Here is a 16441-nt window from a genome sequence, read left to right as displayed (position 1 = left end):
GGGGTGGTGAAAGAGAGGACGACCCTCAATGAGATGGATCTATTCTGTGACTGAAGCAGTGGGAATAAATGCGTTTGAGATGGCTAGGTTGGCACAGGATACAACAACGTTTAGAGCTCTTGTACGTAGGGTCACTATGAGTCGCAAACAACTCGATGGCACATAACAACAACAGTAAACTGCCTGATAATTTGATGTTAACATTCTTTCTGCTGAGATATAGTCAATAGTTATTTTGAAATCTTGTTTGTATTTAGCAGTCAGAGAGTTGGACATTGACTAAGGAGGATAGAAGGAGAATTGATGCCTTTGAGTTGTGGTGCTAGAGAAGAGTATTGAGGGTACCATGCTAGGAAAACAAACAGATTCATCCTAGAAAGGGTTAGACCAGGTGGCTCCTTGAAGGCAAGGATTCTGAGGCTTCGTCTAACATACTTTGGACATATTGTAAGGAGGGACTGGTCCTTGGAGAGGGACATCATGCTTGGTAGGGTGAAGGGACAGCGCAGGAGGGGAAGGCCCTCTATGAGGTGGATTGAGTCAGTGACTGGGGTAATTGGGATGGGTGTATCAGAGACAGTGTTGTTGGCACAGGACAGAGCAGAGTTTAGGGCAGTTGTACACAGGGTCACTATGAGTCGTAAGTGACTTGATGGCACATAACAACAACAATAACACAATGTCAATATCATCATTTTGGAACTGCTATAATTTAAAGATATTCATTAATCACTGTTAAATACAGACATATTTTGAAAAGGGATAGGTAAAATCTAGTTGAGATTATTTTCGATTACATAGAATCTCATTGCAAAAACTTGACACAGATTTTCAATTAAAACTACTCTCTAAGTCATGTGCTTTAAAGTATCACATTTTAACCTATCAACTACCTCGATATTTATTTTGCTTTTATGTAATTATTCATTGATAATGATCTTTCATAAAATTTATTTTAAAAAACTACAAAAATGTGGTGGCAGTGGAGTGGATTGAGAAATTATGGTACATTCACACAATGGAATACTATGCAACATACAGGAGCAATGATTTTGTCAATTATTACCTAACTTGGGAAGGACTGGAGAGCATTATGCTAAGTCAGTCTCATAAGGACAAATACGGTATAAGAAAGACCATTATTGTAGAATTTGTACAAGGATCTAAGGTGGGGAGCAGAGGGTTGAAGATAGGGGTGCTTAATCATAATGTCGCATAATTTGACTTTTGAGGGAGGTGTGGGTAAAGGAAAGGGGAAAGTTCCAATGTGAAAAACAATATGTATGAACTTTGTAAGTAAATTATTCTAAAACAAAATTCTGTAAAACAACAACAGCAGCAAACTGTGGTGGTTAAACAAAATATATTACATTAACTGACAGAAAGATTTAGTTTTCAAAATGTAATCTCATTTTTAGTATAACTATTAGAAAATATTACTGTATTAATTGAGTTAATGTTGAGAAAATGGGTTCTTTTTCATTTTTACCCATTATTTTAAACTTTTAAAGCAATTTTTTAAAAAATAAGGATTGACTACAAAGAATATTTTTATCCCTAGATACTCAATAAACTCATTTATGTTCATTAGGTTGAATTATATAATCTATCTATCTAGTTGTATTTTAGGTTTTACAAAAGATAAAAAAGAAGAATGATTTTTTTCCCTATCCTCTGCTTGAGTTAAGTTATAAATAATAAAAGGAAAGTTAAAAATAATGTACATTAAAATATACAGCAGGCACATAGTCTGGGTAAAGTGGACATGAACACTGGTAAAAAGCAAAGTAAAAATAAAATCTGTAGAAGGGGAAAAACTGTTAACAACATACCCTTCCATAAGTGATAAACAAGCAGGGAGTGAAAGGCAAGGATTAGTAGAGAGAGTGGTAGAACCAAACATTTTAACTATATCTAAAAAGAAAGAAAAAAAACCTTAAAAAAAACAACAGCTCATTGCAATGAACAGGAACAAACTCATATTTGCTGCTTCAGCAAGTTTTCAGATGCTATAAATCAAATGTGAGAAAATAACCAATCTTTATCCTGCAGGCAACTGATGGGTTTGAACTAGCAAATATATGCTGCCTTTGGGCTAGCAGCACAATTCTGTACTCACTAAACTACCAGAACAAGTCTGTATAATGGATCTAACATATATCAGAGAAAGTAAAAATGCTGTCAAAATTGTTTTAGGAAAACCAAATGAGCTAATGTATAATTCCATCTGTATAAAGTAAGCATGGTAATGCCTAGAGAAAATCAGAGGGCATATTTATTTTTATAGCTATCATTGCAATTATATATTGAAAAAAACAGTATTAATGAATCTATCTCTATTTAAGCAGAAAACAATGATTTTGCTATTTTTCATTTTGTATGTGTATATAAAAAAAATAATGCTAACAGTTACCTGTTAACAGACATATGTCTAGCCTAGAGCTAAATAAGTTTGACATAATCTCATATTTTATTAATATCAAATGTATATTCATGTGTTTATATCTCTGAGATTAACAAATATTATTTATGTGCATTTGGTCCCCAACTTATAGGAAGCTTATGAGGAACACAGTTCAAATCCACCAGCTGCTACTTGATAGAAAGATAAACAACCTCTTCATGTGTAATTTACTACCTCTTAAGATGCTGCAGTCAGATATAAATTTTTCTGACTTTACAGTACATGGGAAAAACAATTGTAAGTCACCTATTTAAATCTTCTGGAAGCAGGAGCGGCACCCACTTCCAAAATGGCTTGCCTCTGGAAACTCTATGTACGAACATTGTTCAGGCTGTTCGTTCATAGGGTCACTATGAGTCGTCTACGACTCGACGGCATTAAACAACACAACATCATTTAAATCTTGTATATATTTTATAAAATATTTTAATATATGCCATAAAACGATGCTGTGCTTTGGGCAGAACATTAAATGATGCAGGAAGCATTAAAAGAAGCTGGAAAGAGTATACAGAGTCGCTGTACCAAAAGGAGCTGGTGGACACAGAAGAATTTCATGAAATAACATATGAGCAAGAGCCTGTGGTGATGACGGAGGAAGTTAAAGCTGCTCTGAAAGAATGGTCAAATAACAAGTCCCCAGGAATTGATGGCATACCAATTGACATATTTCAACAAACAGATGCTGCCCTGGCTGTGCTCACCAAGTTGTCCCAAGAAATCTGGAGGACAAACACCTGGCCTAGTGACTGGAAGAGATATATCTTTGTTCCCATTCCAAAGAAAGGTGATCCAATAGATATTGTTAGGTGCCGTTGAGTCGTAGATGACTCATAGCGATCCTATGAATGAAAGGCCTGAGCACTGTTCGTCCATAGAGTTTCCAGAGGCAAGCCACTCCTGCTTTCAGGATCCAATAGAGTGGAAATTATCGAACAATATCATTGGTATGACATGCAAGCAAGATTCTACTGAAGATCATTCAAAAACAACTGGAACAGCACATCAACAGAGAACTGCCTGAAGTGCAGGTTGAATTTAGAAGAGCCCTTGGCACTAAGGTTATTATAGGTAATGTCAGGAGGATCTTAGCTGAAAGAGGAGAGTACCAGAGGAATGTCTATATGTACTTCATTGACTATGCAAAGACATTTGGCTGTGTGGATCACAACAAACTGTGGCAGATTTTGAGAAGAATGGGGATCCCAGAACACTTGATTGTGCTTATGCTGAACCTATACTTGAACAAGGGGGCAATTGTCAGAACAGGGAAAGGAAACACTACATGGTTCAAAATTGCTAATGGTGTGTGTCAAGGATGTTTCCTATTTCCATACCTTTTCAATCTATATGCAGAACAGATTATCTGGGAGGCTGGGCTCTATGAGAAGTGTGGCATCAGAACTGGAGGTAGACTCATCAACAATCTACGTTATGCAGATGAGACAATCCTGCTTGCTGAAACTTAGGAGAACCGGAAGTACTTGCAGCAGAAGGTCAAGGACTGCAGCCTTCAATGTGGATTGAAGCTCAACATCAAGAAAACAAAGATTCTTACCACTGGGCTGATTGGCAGCATCATGGTAGATAGTGAAGAGATTGAGATTGTTGACAGTTTCAATATGCTTGGCTCCACAGTCAACACTCTTGGGCCCAGCAACTAGGAAATTAAAAGATGAATTGCACTGCGAAAGTCTGCTGCCAGAGCCTCTCCAAAGTACTGAGAAGCAATGATGTCAGTATGGAGACTTAGGTGCACCTGATACATGTCATGGTCTTTGCAATCACTTGATATGCATCAGAGAGCTGGACAATGATTAGGGATGATAGAAAGAGAATTGATGTCTTTGAGCTGTGGTGTTGGAGAAGAGTATTGACTATACCATGGACTGCTAAGAAAACAAACAGGTTTGTCGTGGAGATGGTGAAGCCAGGCTGCTCCTTAGAGGAAAGAATTCTGAGGCTCCATCTAACATACTTTGGACATGTTGCAAGGAGCGAGCAGTCCTTGGAGAGGGACATCACGCTTGGGAGGGTGGAGGGACAGTGCAAGAGAAGAAGACTCTTGATGAGATGGATTGATTCAGTGACTGAGGTAATTGGGGGAAGTGTGTTGGAGATAGTGAGATTGGAACAGGGTAGTGCAGAGCTTAGGGCTGTTGTACGTAGTGTCCCTAGGAGCCGCAGGCGATTTGATGGCACATAACAACAACAACCACCATTTAATTGTTTAATGCCTTGAATAACACCAACTTGTGTACCATTACATTAACAAAACACTTGGTTCATATAGCTTTTTCCACTGCAGTCCATAAGCAAGAGATGAATAAAGTTCTCCTTAATATCTGGCACCTACTTCTTGATTCATAATGACCAAAAGATGGAAAGTAGAAAATCGAGAGAGAATAAGACGGTTTAAATTTTGCTTAGCTACTTCAAACTTGTATTATGGAATAGTATGACATTTGAAATCCTTGGGGATGATGAAATTCATATGTATAGGTATCTAGTGCCTTCTAACAGATAAACACAGGGCCTCTGAGAGATTTAAAATTACTTTTAACGGGTATTAACACAATCCATCATATTCACTTGGAATTTTTTTTTCTATACTATTATAATAAAGTGCTGAATCAGCTTTACTGAAACTAACTTCTCTTGAATAGCTGTATTCTGTCTTGCACGTTCTAATTTTATTGACCAGAAATACTAGAGCATAATTTAAATAACTTTCAGCATTAAATTATCTTTCACAGATTTAAGAGCTGGTAACTTACTAGATAAAACATTTTAAAATATTTTCTATCAGTATTATTTTATCTTAGAAATAATCAAGGTAATCTGTCTATGTTCTTTAATTGGGGTAATGAATGAAATTAATGCTAAGTATGCAACAATACTAGTCTAAAGACTAAGGTGTGCCTGATCCAGTTCATGGTTTTCACAATTACTTGCTCTGCATCAGAAAGCTAGGCAATGGCTATGTATAATAGAAGAATGCATGCCTTTGAGTTGTGTTGCTGGGGAAGAGTATTAAATAGACTGCTAGGAGAGCAAACGGGTATGGTCTGGAGGGGGTGATACCAGGATCCTCCTTGGAGGTGAGGATACTGAAGCTTTGTCTGACATACTTTGGGCGTGTAGCAAGGAGGTACCAGTTCCTGGAGAGGGTACATAGGTACATAGGGTGCCTGTGAATAATAGCTTTCAGATAACACAAAGAAAAGAACAGCATGTAGGAATGAGATATGTAAATTTTTATAGACTTGAAAGAATTCATCTCATTTATAGTTACAGCATCCTTTTTGAAAGACAGGTGGTAGTTATTCATTTAATTTACTCAAAGAGAAATTTACTATTTCTTATCTCATTGCTGTCAAGAGAGAACTGATGCATAGCTGCCCTTCCAGCAGGTTTTCAGAATTTGGGAGATGATTGCCTAGCCAAACTATAGATTTTTAGGCATATTGAAATATTTTCACAAATACGCCCCTAGGATTATCCTACCCCTCCATCCATCCTCAATTCTCTGCCCCTACCCTACTCCCCTTAGATCCTCATGCATGTTTTACTAGAAATCTATTTCTACAATAATGGTCTTATATAGTATTTGTCCTTATGGGATTGAATTAGTTCATTTACCATAGTGCTCTCCAGTTCCTCCCAAGTTAGGTAGTGATCTACAAAATCATTGCTCCTGCGTGCTGCACAGTATTCCATTGTGTTAATGTACCATATTTCTCAAACCATTCCACTGTGGCTGGACATTTGGGTTGTTTCCATGTTCTTGAGATGGTGAATAATTCTGCTGTGAACAATTTGATAGATTGAGGGAGGGTGAGTTAAGGAAATGGAAAAGACCTTATGTGGAAAACAATATATACAAACTTTGCAAGTAAACCAGTATAAAATTTTAAAAATATTAAAAATATTTTCACATAGTATACATTAAATAAACATGGAGTGAGATAACTCAAGGTTAAATGAAAAAGTACATTTTTATTTAAGAAGAACAAATAAATTATAAAAATGATCATTGATATTATTCACTATTGAGTCATAGCTGACACACCAGCAGGTTTTCAGAGGCAGTAAATCACATGGGAGAAGATTACCCATCTTTCTCCTACAGAGCAGCTGGTGGATGTGAAGTATGTACCTTTGCTTTGGCAAAGTATATTTCCAAATACAAAATAAGCTAAGCTTGATTTGCTATCAATTCAATGGATATATTAAGTCATATTACCAAAGAGAAATGAGACTTCAGATAAAGTGGTGATCCATTCAGTTGTCTTTTTTTGCACTTGAACCTTTGTATCACTGAAGTATCCACTGGTAATTTCAAAAGTATAGAATACATTGTTATTTAAAACTGAAAGAAAAAAGAAAGAAATGGTAAGTGAGTAAATGATACTTCTCTTTCTAAAATGAGTAGTTTCATCAGAGTTCAGTAGAATATTATGGCAACACTCAACCACTTACTTATAATTTAGCAAATCATGATTGTAAAGACAGGCCATAGAACAGGTGCTGTTTTCCATTTCAGTTTAGTTAACTCTATGTTGAATCTATGTACAACAAAATAGTGCCATGCTCTATGCTATCTTTATGGTAGCTGACAAGTTTTTAGTCCATTCTTGCTCTGTGTAGTGCCTTTTGAACTAGAGGACTCATCTTCAAGCACAATATTGGGATACATTCTTTTTTGATCTGTAAGGTTTTCATGGCAAAGAAAACTTGCATTGGGAAAATCAGCTGTCAGGACCTCTCCTGAGTACTAAAAAGCAACGACGTCAGTCTAGAGACTAAGGTGCGCCTAATACAGGCCATGGTCTTTTCCATTACTTGTTATGCTTCAGAGAGTTGGACAATGACTAAGGATGACGGAGGAAGAATTGTTCCCTTCAGATTGTGGTATAAAGAATAATCTTGAACATACCATGGACTGCCAAGAAAACAAATAAGTCTGTCTTGGAGAGGGTGAAACCAAGTTTCTTCCTGGAGGCTAGGATTTTTAAGCTCGATCTCACACACTTTGGCCACATTGCCAGGAGAGACTGGTGCTTGGAAAAGAACTTCATGCTTATAAAGGTGAAGAGACAGCTCAGGAGAGGAAGACCCTGGATAAGTAACTGGGGCAGTGGGTTTGTTGTACGAATCAGTGAGATTGACTCAGGACAGGGCAGGGTTCAGAGCTGCTGTACCTAGGATCACTATGGGTTGTAAGCGACTCAACGGTATATAACAACAACAAGGTTATAATTGACTAACTTATTGTATTAAATCATCCACCTATTCTTCTAAGTCTGCCTTAGTCTGGAAAATCTGTTAAAAATCTATCCTTTCTGTTAAAATCATGGGTGATTATGATGACATTTTATCATCATGGTGATATCCAAGCCACCACAGTACAACAATGTGCTAGAGCAAAGATGAATCCCTTTAAGTCACACAGAAATTTAATTACATTTCAAATAATTCAAGCTATATCAATGTTCAGCAACTAACTGGTAGATCTAAAATATTTTCTCAATTTAAGGTTTTACATTTTTAAGTAAATCTGAGATTTTTATTTCACTGGAATTTCTCACTGGTATGGATGAATTCACAAAAATATAATGCATTAACATTATAACACCATGCACTAACATGACCTAGGCTGGCTCCTCCTTTTAGAAGGAGGCTTCTGTTCTAATACACTAGGGTATCAGAGAAATGTTTGCTCCTGACACATTGCTCTGCTATTCTTCCTTCTTTGACTATTGTAGTTTCAGGAGTTGGAATGTGAGCTTGAAGTAAAGGTCAACAGCCGTAGTGTGCTAAGGGTGTTAGAGCTCAGAGAGAGGTGGTAGGTGTGCACACACCTTCAGGGGACTTTGGGAGGATGGTTGTACCAGGGGAAAAGCAGAAATCCCCACTTACCTCTTCCCTTTGCAATCTCTTATCACCAGGGACCCTTCACAGATCCCACCAGCACACCACCATCCTATCCATAACCAACTCTGACATGATCTTCTAGTCAGTGTTAAAGGAAGATTTCTGGGACCTGTATGCCCAGGAAGTTGGGACTGGTGAACCCACTTCTGCTCTGATTCTGGATGGGAGACCCAGAACATACTACTGTCTCCCTCAACCATTGATATCTGAGTGCTCGCTGAGTGCCATTCTCTAGAGACCCAAGAATGATGGCTGACATAACATTAAAGATATCTTTAAAGTGCTGAGAGGGGAAATTTAGCAAAGTTTCAAATCTAGCAAAAGCATAAGGGTAAAATAAAGATGTTTATGCATATCATGTTCTGTTGTTGCTGTTGTTTTTGTTGTTATGTGCCATCAAGTTGCTTGCTACTTATAGTGACCCTATGTACAACAGCCCTAAACCCTGCTTTATCCTGTACCAATTGCTCTGTCTCTGATACACACATCCCGATTACCCCAGTCACTGAATCAATCCACCTCATAGAGGGTCTTCCCCACCTGTGCTGTGACTTCCAAGGAGATGGATTGAGACAGTGGCTGAAGCAATGGGTTCAAGTGTGTCAGAGATGGTGAGGACGGCACTGGACAGGACAGGCTTCAGCGCTGTTGTTCATAGCATCATTATGAGTCAAACTTGACTTCGTGACACTTAACAACAACAAAAACAACAACAACTATGGAAATATAGATGACTGGTAATTAAGACATCACATTTTGAAAGTCTGTGTTCAAATTCGGACTCTTATTTGATGTGTAACATAAGTTACATACCGAATAACACTAAATTTTCTATGAATAATATGGAGTTAATTATATTATACTTCACAGGACTGCTGGGAAAATTAGTTCCTGATTTGTAGTAAGCGTTCAGCGTACATTAATTTATCATTGTCATCCCTCAACTATCATTATGAGTTGTGGCACATGAAACTGTCAACAGAGATGTATCAAATTATTACGCAAAGTTATTTTCATATGTTTTTAGGAGAAAAGTTAGCTATGGGTGAAGAGTTAATTGAAAAAGAGATGTTTATTGATTATATAAAGTGATACTTTTAGAGTCAAAGGTTAGGCTTCTATCTCAGCCACATGTTAAAATTACTTTCTCATTGCTCCTGTAACTTATTAGAATACATTTTGCTTTGTTACTGAAAATAGCACATGCTTGGCATCTCGCACTGTTGAAGGGCAGAAGTCCAAAATAAGTCTTCAGGAGCCAAAATCAAGGTGGCGGCAGAACTGATTGCTTCTGGAGGCTTTAGGAAATAGGCTATATCCTTTTTCCCCAACTTATACAAGCCACCTGCATTTCTTGGATTCTTCTCTTCCTCTGAACCAATAGTTTGTCATCTCTTTCATAAGACCTTCTTTTTTTTTTACCACATTAGGACCTACCTATGACCACCCCCCTCATATCAGAGTGCTTAATCTCATCTACAAAGTGTCATTTTCCATATAAGATCATTTTTAAAGTCCCAGAGATTTAAGATGTGGTAATTTCTGGGGCCCACAATTAGCCTATAGTACATGGAAAATGTGCAAGAAAGCAAAATAAGAAATAAGAAGGGAAGAAATGATAAGACCTAGTTTGTTGAAAATTCCTTTGCAAAACTGTACAAGTGTTTGTTCAAGGAGAAACTAATCTGAAGCAAAAATAAATATACAAAATAAAATCTCATTATTTTTAGGTGTTTTAAATGTTTATCTACGTTTGAAAGGACAGACAAAAATAGAAAATCCATTGTGGTCTTCAAGTGGGAATAAAGGACAACGATGGAATGAGGCCCATGTTAATATATATCCAATTACTTCATTTCAGGTAAGGAAAACCAGTAATTTCTCCTGATACAGTTTTCTAATGAGAATGGTGATCAAAGTTGACCTTCAGCAAACATTAATATATGAACATTTCATATTCTCGTGATATGAGAAAAAAACAGACATTGCCTAATTTCAACATTTTCTCTTTAGTTCTAAAAGCTATAATGAAAAATGCCAATTTTCTTTATTAAGATCTAGAAGATAAAAAATTTGCCTACTCTTTATAAAAATTCTATAAAGTCTTTATAAAGATTCAGACAATTCATCTGAAAAAAATATCTACCTATATAAGGTCATTCTTATGTGTTTGGTTCATTGAAATCAAATAAACTAGATTCTTATAAAAATAAAAGCTAGATAAAGAATTCCCAAGTAATATATTAGGATTGTGTAAGATTTTATATATATCTTGCAAAATTTATTTGAGTAACTTTTTATCAATTTATCAGAGTTGATTGTCAAAGTCATAGAACTTTAAACAATGTTATTTTACCTTGTTTCATGTAGGAATGAAACATGACTTTGAATCTAAGAGAGATCTCTATAAAAATACAATAGAGATTTCAGAAACTCTAACAAGGGCCATCATTGTTTTTTTAAAAAAAATAACTCAGGAAATTAATTATTTACTAATGCTTTTTAATTATTTTTTAAAAATCGTAGAACTGTATATGTATGTCTCAGAAGAAAGATGGTCTATCTCTTCCTGTGCTATTCACTGCCTCTGAAAATCCACTGGAGGGTCAGCTATGCTTTGGTTCTGTCTCACTGCACAGTACATATCAACAACAACATATATGGATACACCCAATTATTTTATCCATGTTATAAATAAGTGATTATCTAGAAAATCTATTTTAAGTATTATGCTCCATTCTTATATTCCTTGATTATTTTTTTTTCTGAAAACAGAACAATAAAATTTATTTATAACAAAATTTTCTGGAAAACCTCAACAGTGCTTCAGAGATTTGTGAGACAATAACAAAAGATTGAACATGTCTACTTGATATTAAGAGTTTCTCTCTTGAATTGTCTAAAAGCGATTATATGATTATGTTGTATTATCATGACAAGAGTCCAAAATGAAGGCTGAATAGTGGAGTGCACCTGGGGGGAGGGACTGTATAACAAGGAATTTTTCTTTTACTTTTCAAAGAGAAGAGTGAATTAGGAAGGAGAGGTGGGCCAGGAGAAAAATGCAACAATGAGTGAATGGAAATCCAAAGTCTCTGTAAATGTTCATTAAAATTAATTTAAAAAACAAAACAAAACAGTGCTTCTCTCATAAAGTTGTGAAGTTAAATGATATAGGTAAAGTGGTTAGGAAGGTACCTGGCATATAGGTAGTGCCTGAGTATTCATTATTATCTTTGTATTATATGGGAGAGCTTGTTTGGAAAGAGACATTTTGAAATTTCTTTTAGAAGAAATGACCTTTCTTGCTATCCTGGACTTCTCACAGGTGTTCACTGTAATTTGTTTCCCCTCCACACTTCATCCTTGATTATTTTGAAAGAAGTCAAATCCAGTTCATGAAATTGTATTACTGTTTTCTCTTTTGGTAAACTAGTGAATGCCATTCACGGCATATAATTTTAAGAGGATACAAAACAACATATTCCAATTATGCCAGTTAGTAGTTGGTAAAATGTCATTTTATTTTACTCTAATGTGTACAATTCTAGCACCTCAATAACATAAAGAGAAGGGAAGACATTTAAGAAAAGCTATCGTATTAAGTGATGCTAAACTATGAGAGAGTTTGGGATTGGGAAGCAAAGAAAGCACTAACATTATTATTATTCTTAGAGTGCTCAAAGTGAACAAAGACATGGAAATCATTTACACAAGATTTGCCAAAGAACTGAAAAGGTTTATTTACAATTTGATCACTGAAAATAAATAAATACATCAAAGACTGAAAAACAGTAAGCCTAAAAAACTGGAAGAGCAGAGGTTTTAGCCTTACTCATACAAATATATTATTGTTGTTGTTGTTGCTATGTGCCATCAAGTTGCTTATGACTCATAGAGACCCTATGTACAAGATTGTGCCCAAAACTCTACTCTATCCAGTGCCAATCTCAATTTCTCTGACACACCTACTACCCTTACCTCAAACACTGAATTGATCCATTTCATCAAGGATCTTCCTCTCTTGCACTGTCCCTCCACCCTCCCATGCATGATGTCCCTCTCCAAGGGTTGACTGGTCCCTCCTTGCAACATACCCAAAGTGTCAGACGAAGCTTCGGAATCCTTGCCTCCAACGAGCAGCCCGGCTTCACCCTCTCCAAGACGAACCTGTTTGTTCTCCTAGCAGACCATGATATATTCAACACTCTCCTCCAGCACCACCGCTCAAAGTCAGCAATTCTCTTTCTATCATTCCTAGTCACGTAAATTAATTAAGCACTGCATTTAGGAGTTAATACAGCCGGCAAAGAGATGGACTGACATGGTGACTGCAACAGTGATTTAGGCACTGGCGAGATTCTGAAGAGGACATTGAATCAACCAGCATTTCTTTCTATTGAACACAAGATTGCTAGTAAGAGAACAACACAGCTAACATTCATAATGCTGATATGAAGTAATCAAACACACAAAAATGGCTCACTGCATTATTGTATTACTATAAAGTTCTAGAAAAGAAAAATAACTATTGATAAAATTTAAGAACTATACTACCAAGTCAGCAGTGAGTGATTTTAATCTGCGACCCTCAGGCCAGGTTTCACTTGTTTTGGGTCAAACATTCTTCTAAGTTGTATAGCAGTGGTCTGTCCACTTGCTGTACAGAGGTAACTCGTGGTGGCTGTGATGCTAAACACTGTGACACTAATATGTCAAATGAGATAATGGTTACCCATGGTGGACACTGTTTGGTGGAGCTCCCCTATTAAAACAAGACTGGAAGCAGGAGTGACATCCACTTCTGAAATATCTTGCCTCCCAAAGCTCTATGAATGTGGAGAAATGATGAAAGTTATACAAGTATTCAGGTCTTTCATTCATAGGGTCGCTATGAGTCGTCTATGGCTTGATGGCACTTAAGAACAACAACAACAACAACAACATATGTTTAGTCAATGGAGAGTCAAGGAAAGGATTTAGTCAAGGATAACTTGATACTTTTTTCAGGTTATATTATGGAACAATGGCAAGCATATATTACTGTATATTATGGAACTACAACAAGAATGTAAAATTGCAATCCAGTTAAGACAACATTGTAAACCAATAAAAGATATCCAAGAGACAAACTAGAGAAGTGATAATGAAGAGAGTGATTTGAAGAATGCTTCAGTGTAAAAAATAGCTGAATATTTTAATGTTTAGAATCTGGGATACAGAAGAAGTACTCCTGAATTATTAAAAAGTTTCAATCTTGAAATATGCTTATTACCCAAAGAAACAAAGGAAAACAGATATGTATCAGGGAATTTACATGGTAAATTTCTTTTTAAGCATGTTAATTAATAGAAGATGTTCAGAGAACAGTTGCATAATGTCAAGTTTTGGGAATAAATGTTGGGGAATAATTAAACTGTATATATATTACATAAAACTATGACCAAGGTTGACATATGTTATAAGGAAAAACACACAGATATGAACAGTGATTTCAAAGGTTGGAACCATGCAGTGATACTAACCAATCTAAAGATGAAAAAGTAGCTGAATCCTAATTTTTAAAGTTAAAAGAAATCTCAAAATGTTTCTCTATAGAATTCAAAGAAGATAGTGGAAATAAAATTAAAAAGCAATTTGAGTCCATTTGATTTCGTTATTAGGATGTACTTAGTAAGCTTTAGTAAAGCATCAGCAGACTCTGGTGGTCTCGTGGACAAGGAATTGCACTGCTATCCCAAACACAAGCAATTTGAATTCACCAGATGCTATGCTGGAGGGAGACGAGCAATCTCCTCTAGTATGATGTACAGCATCTGTGACATTCACTGAAGGATCAGCTAGGAGTTGGTTTCTACTTAGTCAGCCTTGCAGAGGATTTTACCTTTCAGGTCATCTGAAGCTGCTGCTCTGGCTTTTTAGTGAAAGAGAACTTGGGGTGGGGAGGCTGTGCTTACCTTTCAAAAGTTCTACTCCAATTGGAGATGAGCAGGCTAGGTTTTATTTTCCATTACTCTAGAAACAGCGAAGCCAACTTTCTCCTAGGAAATTGGGTTCTTACAGCCTGAATCTCATTTGCTGCCTCACCTCTTTTGTATAATCTATGAGTTTTACCTGCTTTTGCTTGGTTGCATTTGTTTCCTTCCTGACTGGTTGAATTCTGCGACCTTTCACTTTTACCTGGTGTGCTACAGTTGGGTCATGCTAATTACAATCTATGTCTGTGAATCGTGTGCATGTTTGTTAACTGACGCCTGTCCAAGCCCTGTTCTATGACTTTCTGTACCTTTCTACTTGTTCTTGAAATCTGACCTGAATAGGAATATGTGGAACATCTGTGGGGATTTGAACTAAATTTGTACATAGAGTAGCAGATTTTACTGGTGCTATGGTATGAAGAATGGGTCCCCTGTGAGCATTATTTAAGACTTTTATGACAATAAGAAAAAAAAGTAGTAGTTTCTGTTTACTAATAGAATAGAGACTACATTTCATAAGTGATAGATAGTTTCCACTCTTATTTTCTATGGATAATGTGGTAGAAACGGAAAGTTCAACATCATAATGGAAATTTATAATTGTTCAGAATTTGCATAATGAACATCGGGCATTGAGATATTTTAATATGATTTGTTGAAATGGTTCCTTTTCAACTATTATTTTTCACATTATTATTTTTATTATTTGTACAAGTTTAAAGTTTATTTTGTTTTTGTTTGCAAGGTAATGAACACTGAATTCAGGGATTTACAAATGAGAAAGTCCTGAAATGAATGTCATCCCCTGAATAGGAGGAATAAGGGAAATGTGTGTGTGTGTGTGTGTGTGTGTGTGTGTGTGTGTGTGTCTCCCCACCCCAAATAGAAGGAATAAGAAAGAGTTTCATGTTGTTGTTGTTGTTGTTGTTGTTATTGTTAGTAGGCAATTTATGACAATTCTGTATAAGAGCAGAATGAAACAGTGCCTGAGCCTATACTGTCTAACAAGCTTTGCTGGTTTTGAGCCTATTTTTATAAGTCACTTTGTCAGCAATCTCTGTAGATTTTCTTATTTTCCACTGACACTCTACCAGGCATGATGTTCTTCTCCAGGGATTGGTCCACACTGATAATATGTACAAACTGAATCAGGTAAACTCTTGTTGACCTGTCCTTTGCTGTTGTTATGTGTTCATAGAGTCACCTGTGAATCACAGCGACCTTCTGATCCTTGCCTTATCATGAGACAATCTCATCGTCTCCAACAGACTTAATTTCTCCAGTCACTGAATCGATCCATCTCATCCTGGGTCTTCCGCTCCTGTGCTATCCTTCCATCTTTCCAGGCACAATGACCCCTTCAAGGATTGGTCCCTCCTGGTGACATACCTAAATTATTTGATATGGAGCTTCAAAATGCATGCCTCCAAGGAGCAGCCTCTTTCACCCCCTCCCAAACAGACAGGTTTGTTCTCCTGGCAGTCCACGGTCTGTTCAACACTGTTTTCCAACTCCACAACTCGACTCAATCCTCCTTTTATCATTCTTAGTTATTGTCCAGCTCTCAGATGATGCATAGCAAGCAATTGTGAAGACCATGGCCTAGATCAGGCACACCTTAATCTGTAGACTTACATCATTGCTTTTCAGAGAGGTCCCTGACAGCCAACTTTTCCAGTAAAATTTGTCTTTTCATTTCCTGCCTCCTGAATGTCCCGTTTTCTGGCAAAATATCCAGACAATCTTCTGCTGTTATTCATAAACTCTTCCATGATTAATTTTATTCTGAAGCAGATGTAGACCACCAAGTCTTTCTTTCAATGCTGTCTTGGTCTGAAAGCTCTCACGAAGCCTGTGCATCATGGGTGCACCTGCTGGGGTTTGAAATACCAGTGACATAGCTTTCAGCATCACAGTGGCATGAAAGCCTCCACATTACTCTCAACTTACAGGTTGCTGGCGGAGGGGTCTGATAGAACAAAAAAAATGAAAGAACTAGAATTCCATTGTCACGTTTAATGGTGTAATTTTGCAGAAAGGTGCTACTTTTTCTTAGTGGTTT

General features: G+C 36.7%; 1 protein-coding gene across 1 annotated transcript in view; it reads left to right on the top strand.

The window, feature by feature from the left end:
* MDGA2 (MAM domain containing glycosylphosphatidylinositol anchor 2) overlaps positions 1–16441 on the top strand; it is a gene marked incomplete at its 5' end in the record, with an annotated part of 686261 nt that overhangs the window by 656201 nt on the left and 13619 nt on the right. The window contains one exon of the mRNA XM_006896016.1: positions 10132–10262. Within this exon, the coding sequence (XP_006896078.1) occupies positions 10132–10262 (131 nt within the window). The remainder of the gene's footprint in view (positions 1–10131; positions 10263–16441) is intronic.

The sequence above is a fragment of the Elephantulus edwardii genome, unplaced genomic scaffold (assembly GCF_000299155.1).
Source record: "Elephantulus edwardii isolate Elephantulus edwardi_28Jun2011 unplaced genomic scaffold, EleEdw1.0 scaffold00179, whole genome shotgun sequence".
Lineage (NCBI taxonomy): Eukaryota > Metazoa > Chordata > Mammalia > Macroscelidea > Macroscelididae > Elephantulus > Elephantulus edwardii.
Note: the sequence above shows the minus strand (reverse complement) of the source record. Positions and strands in the feature narration are given on the sequence as shown.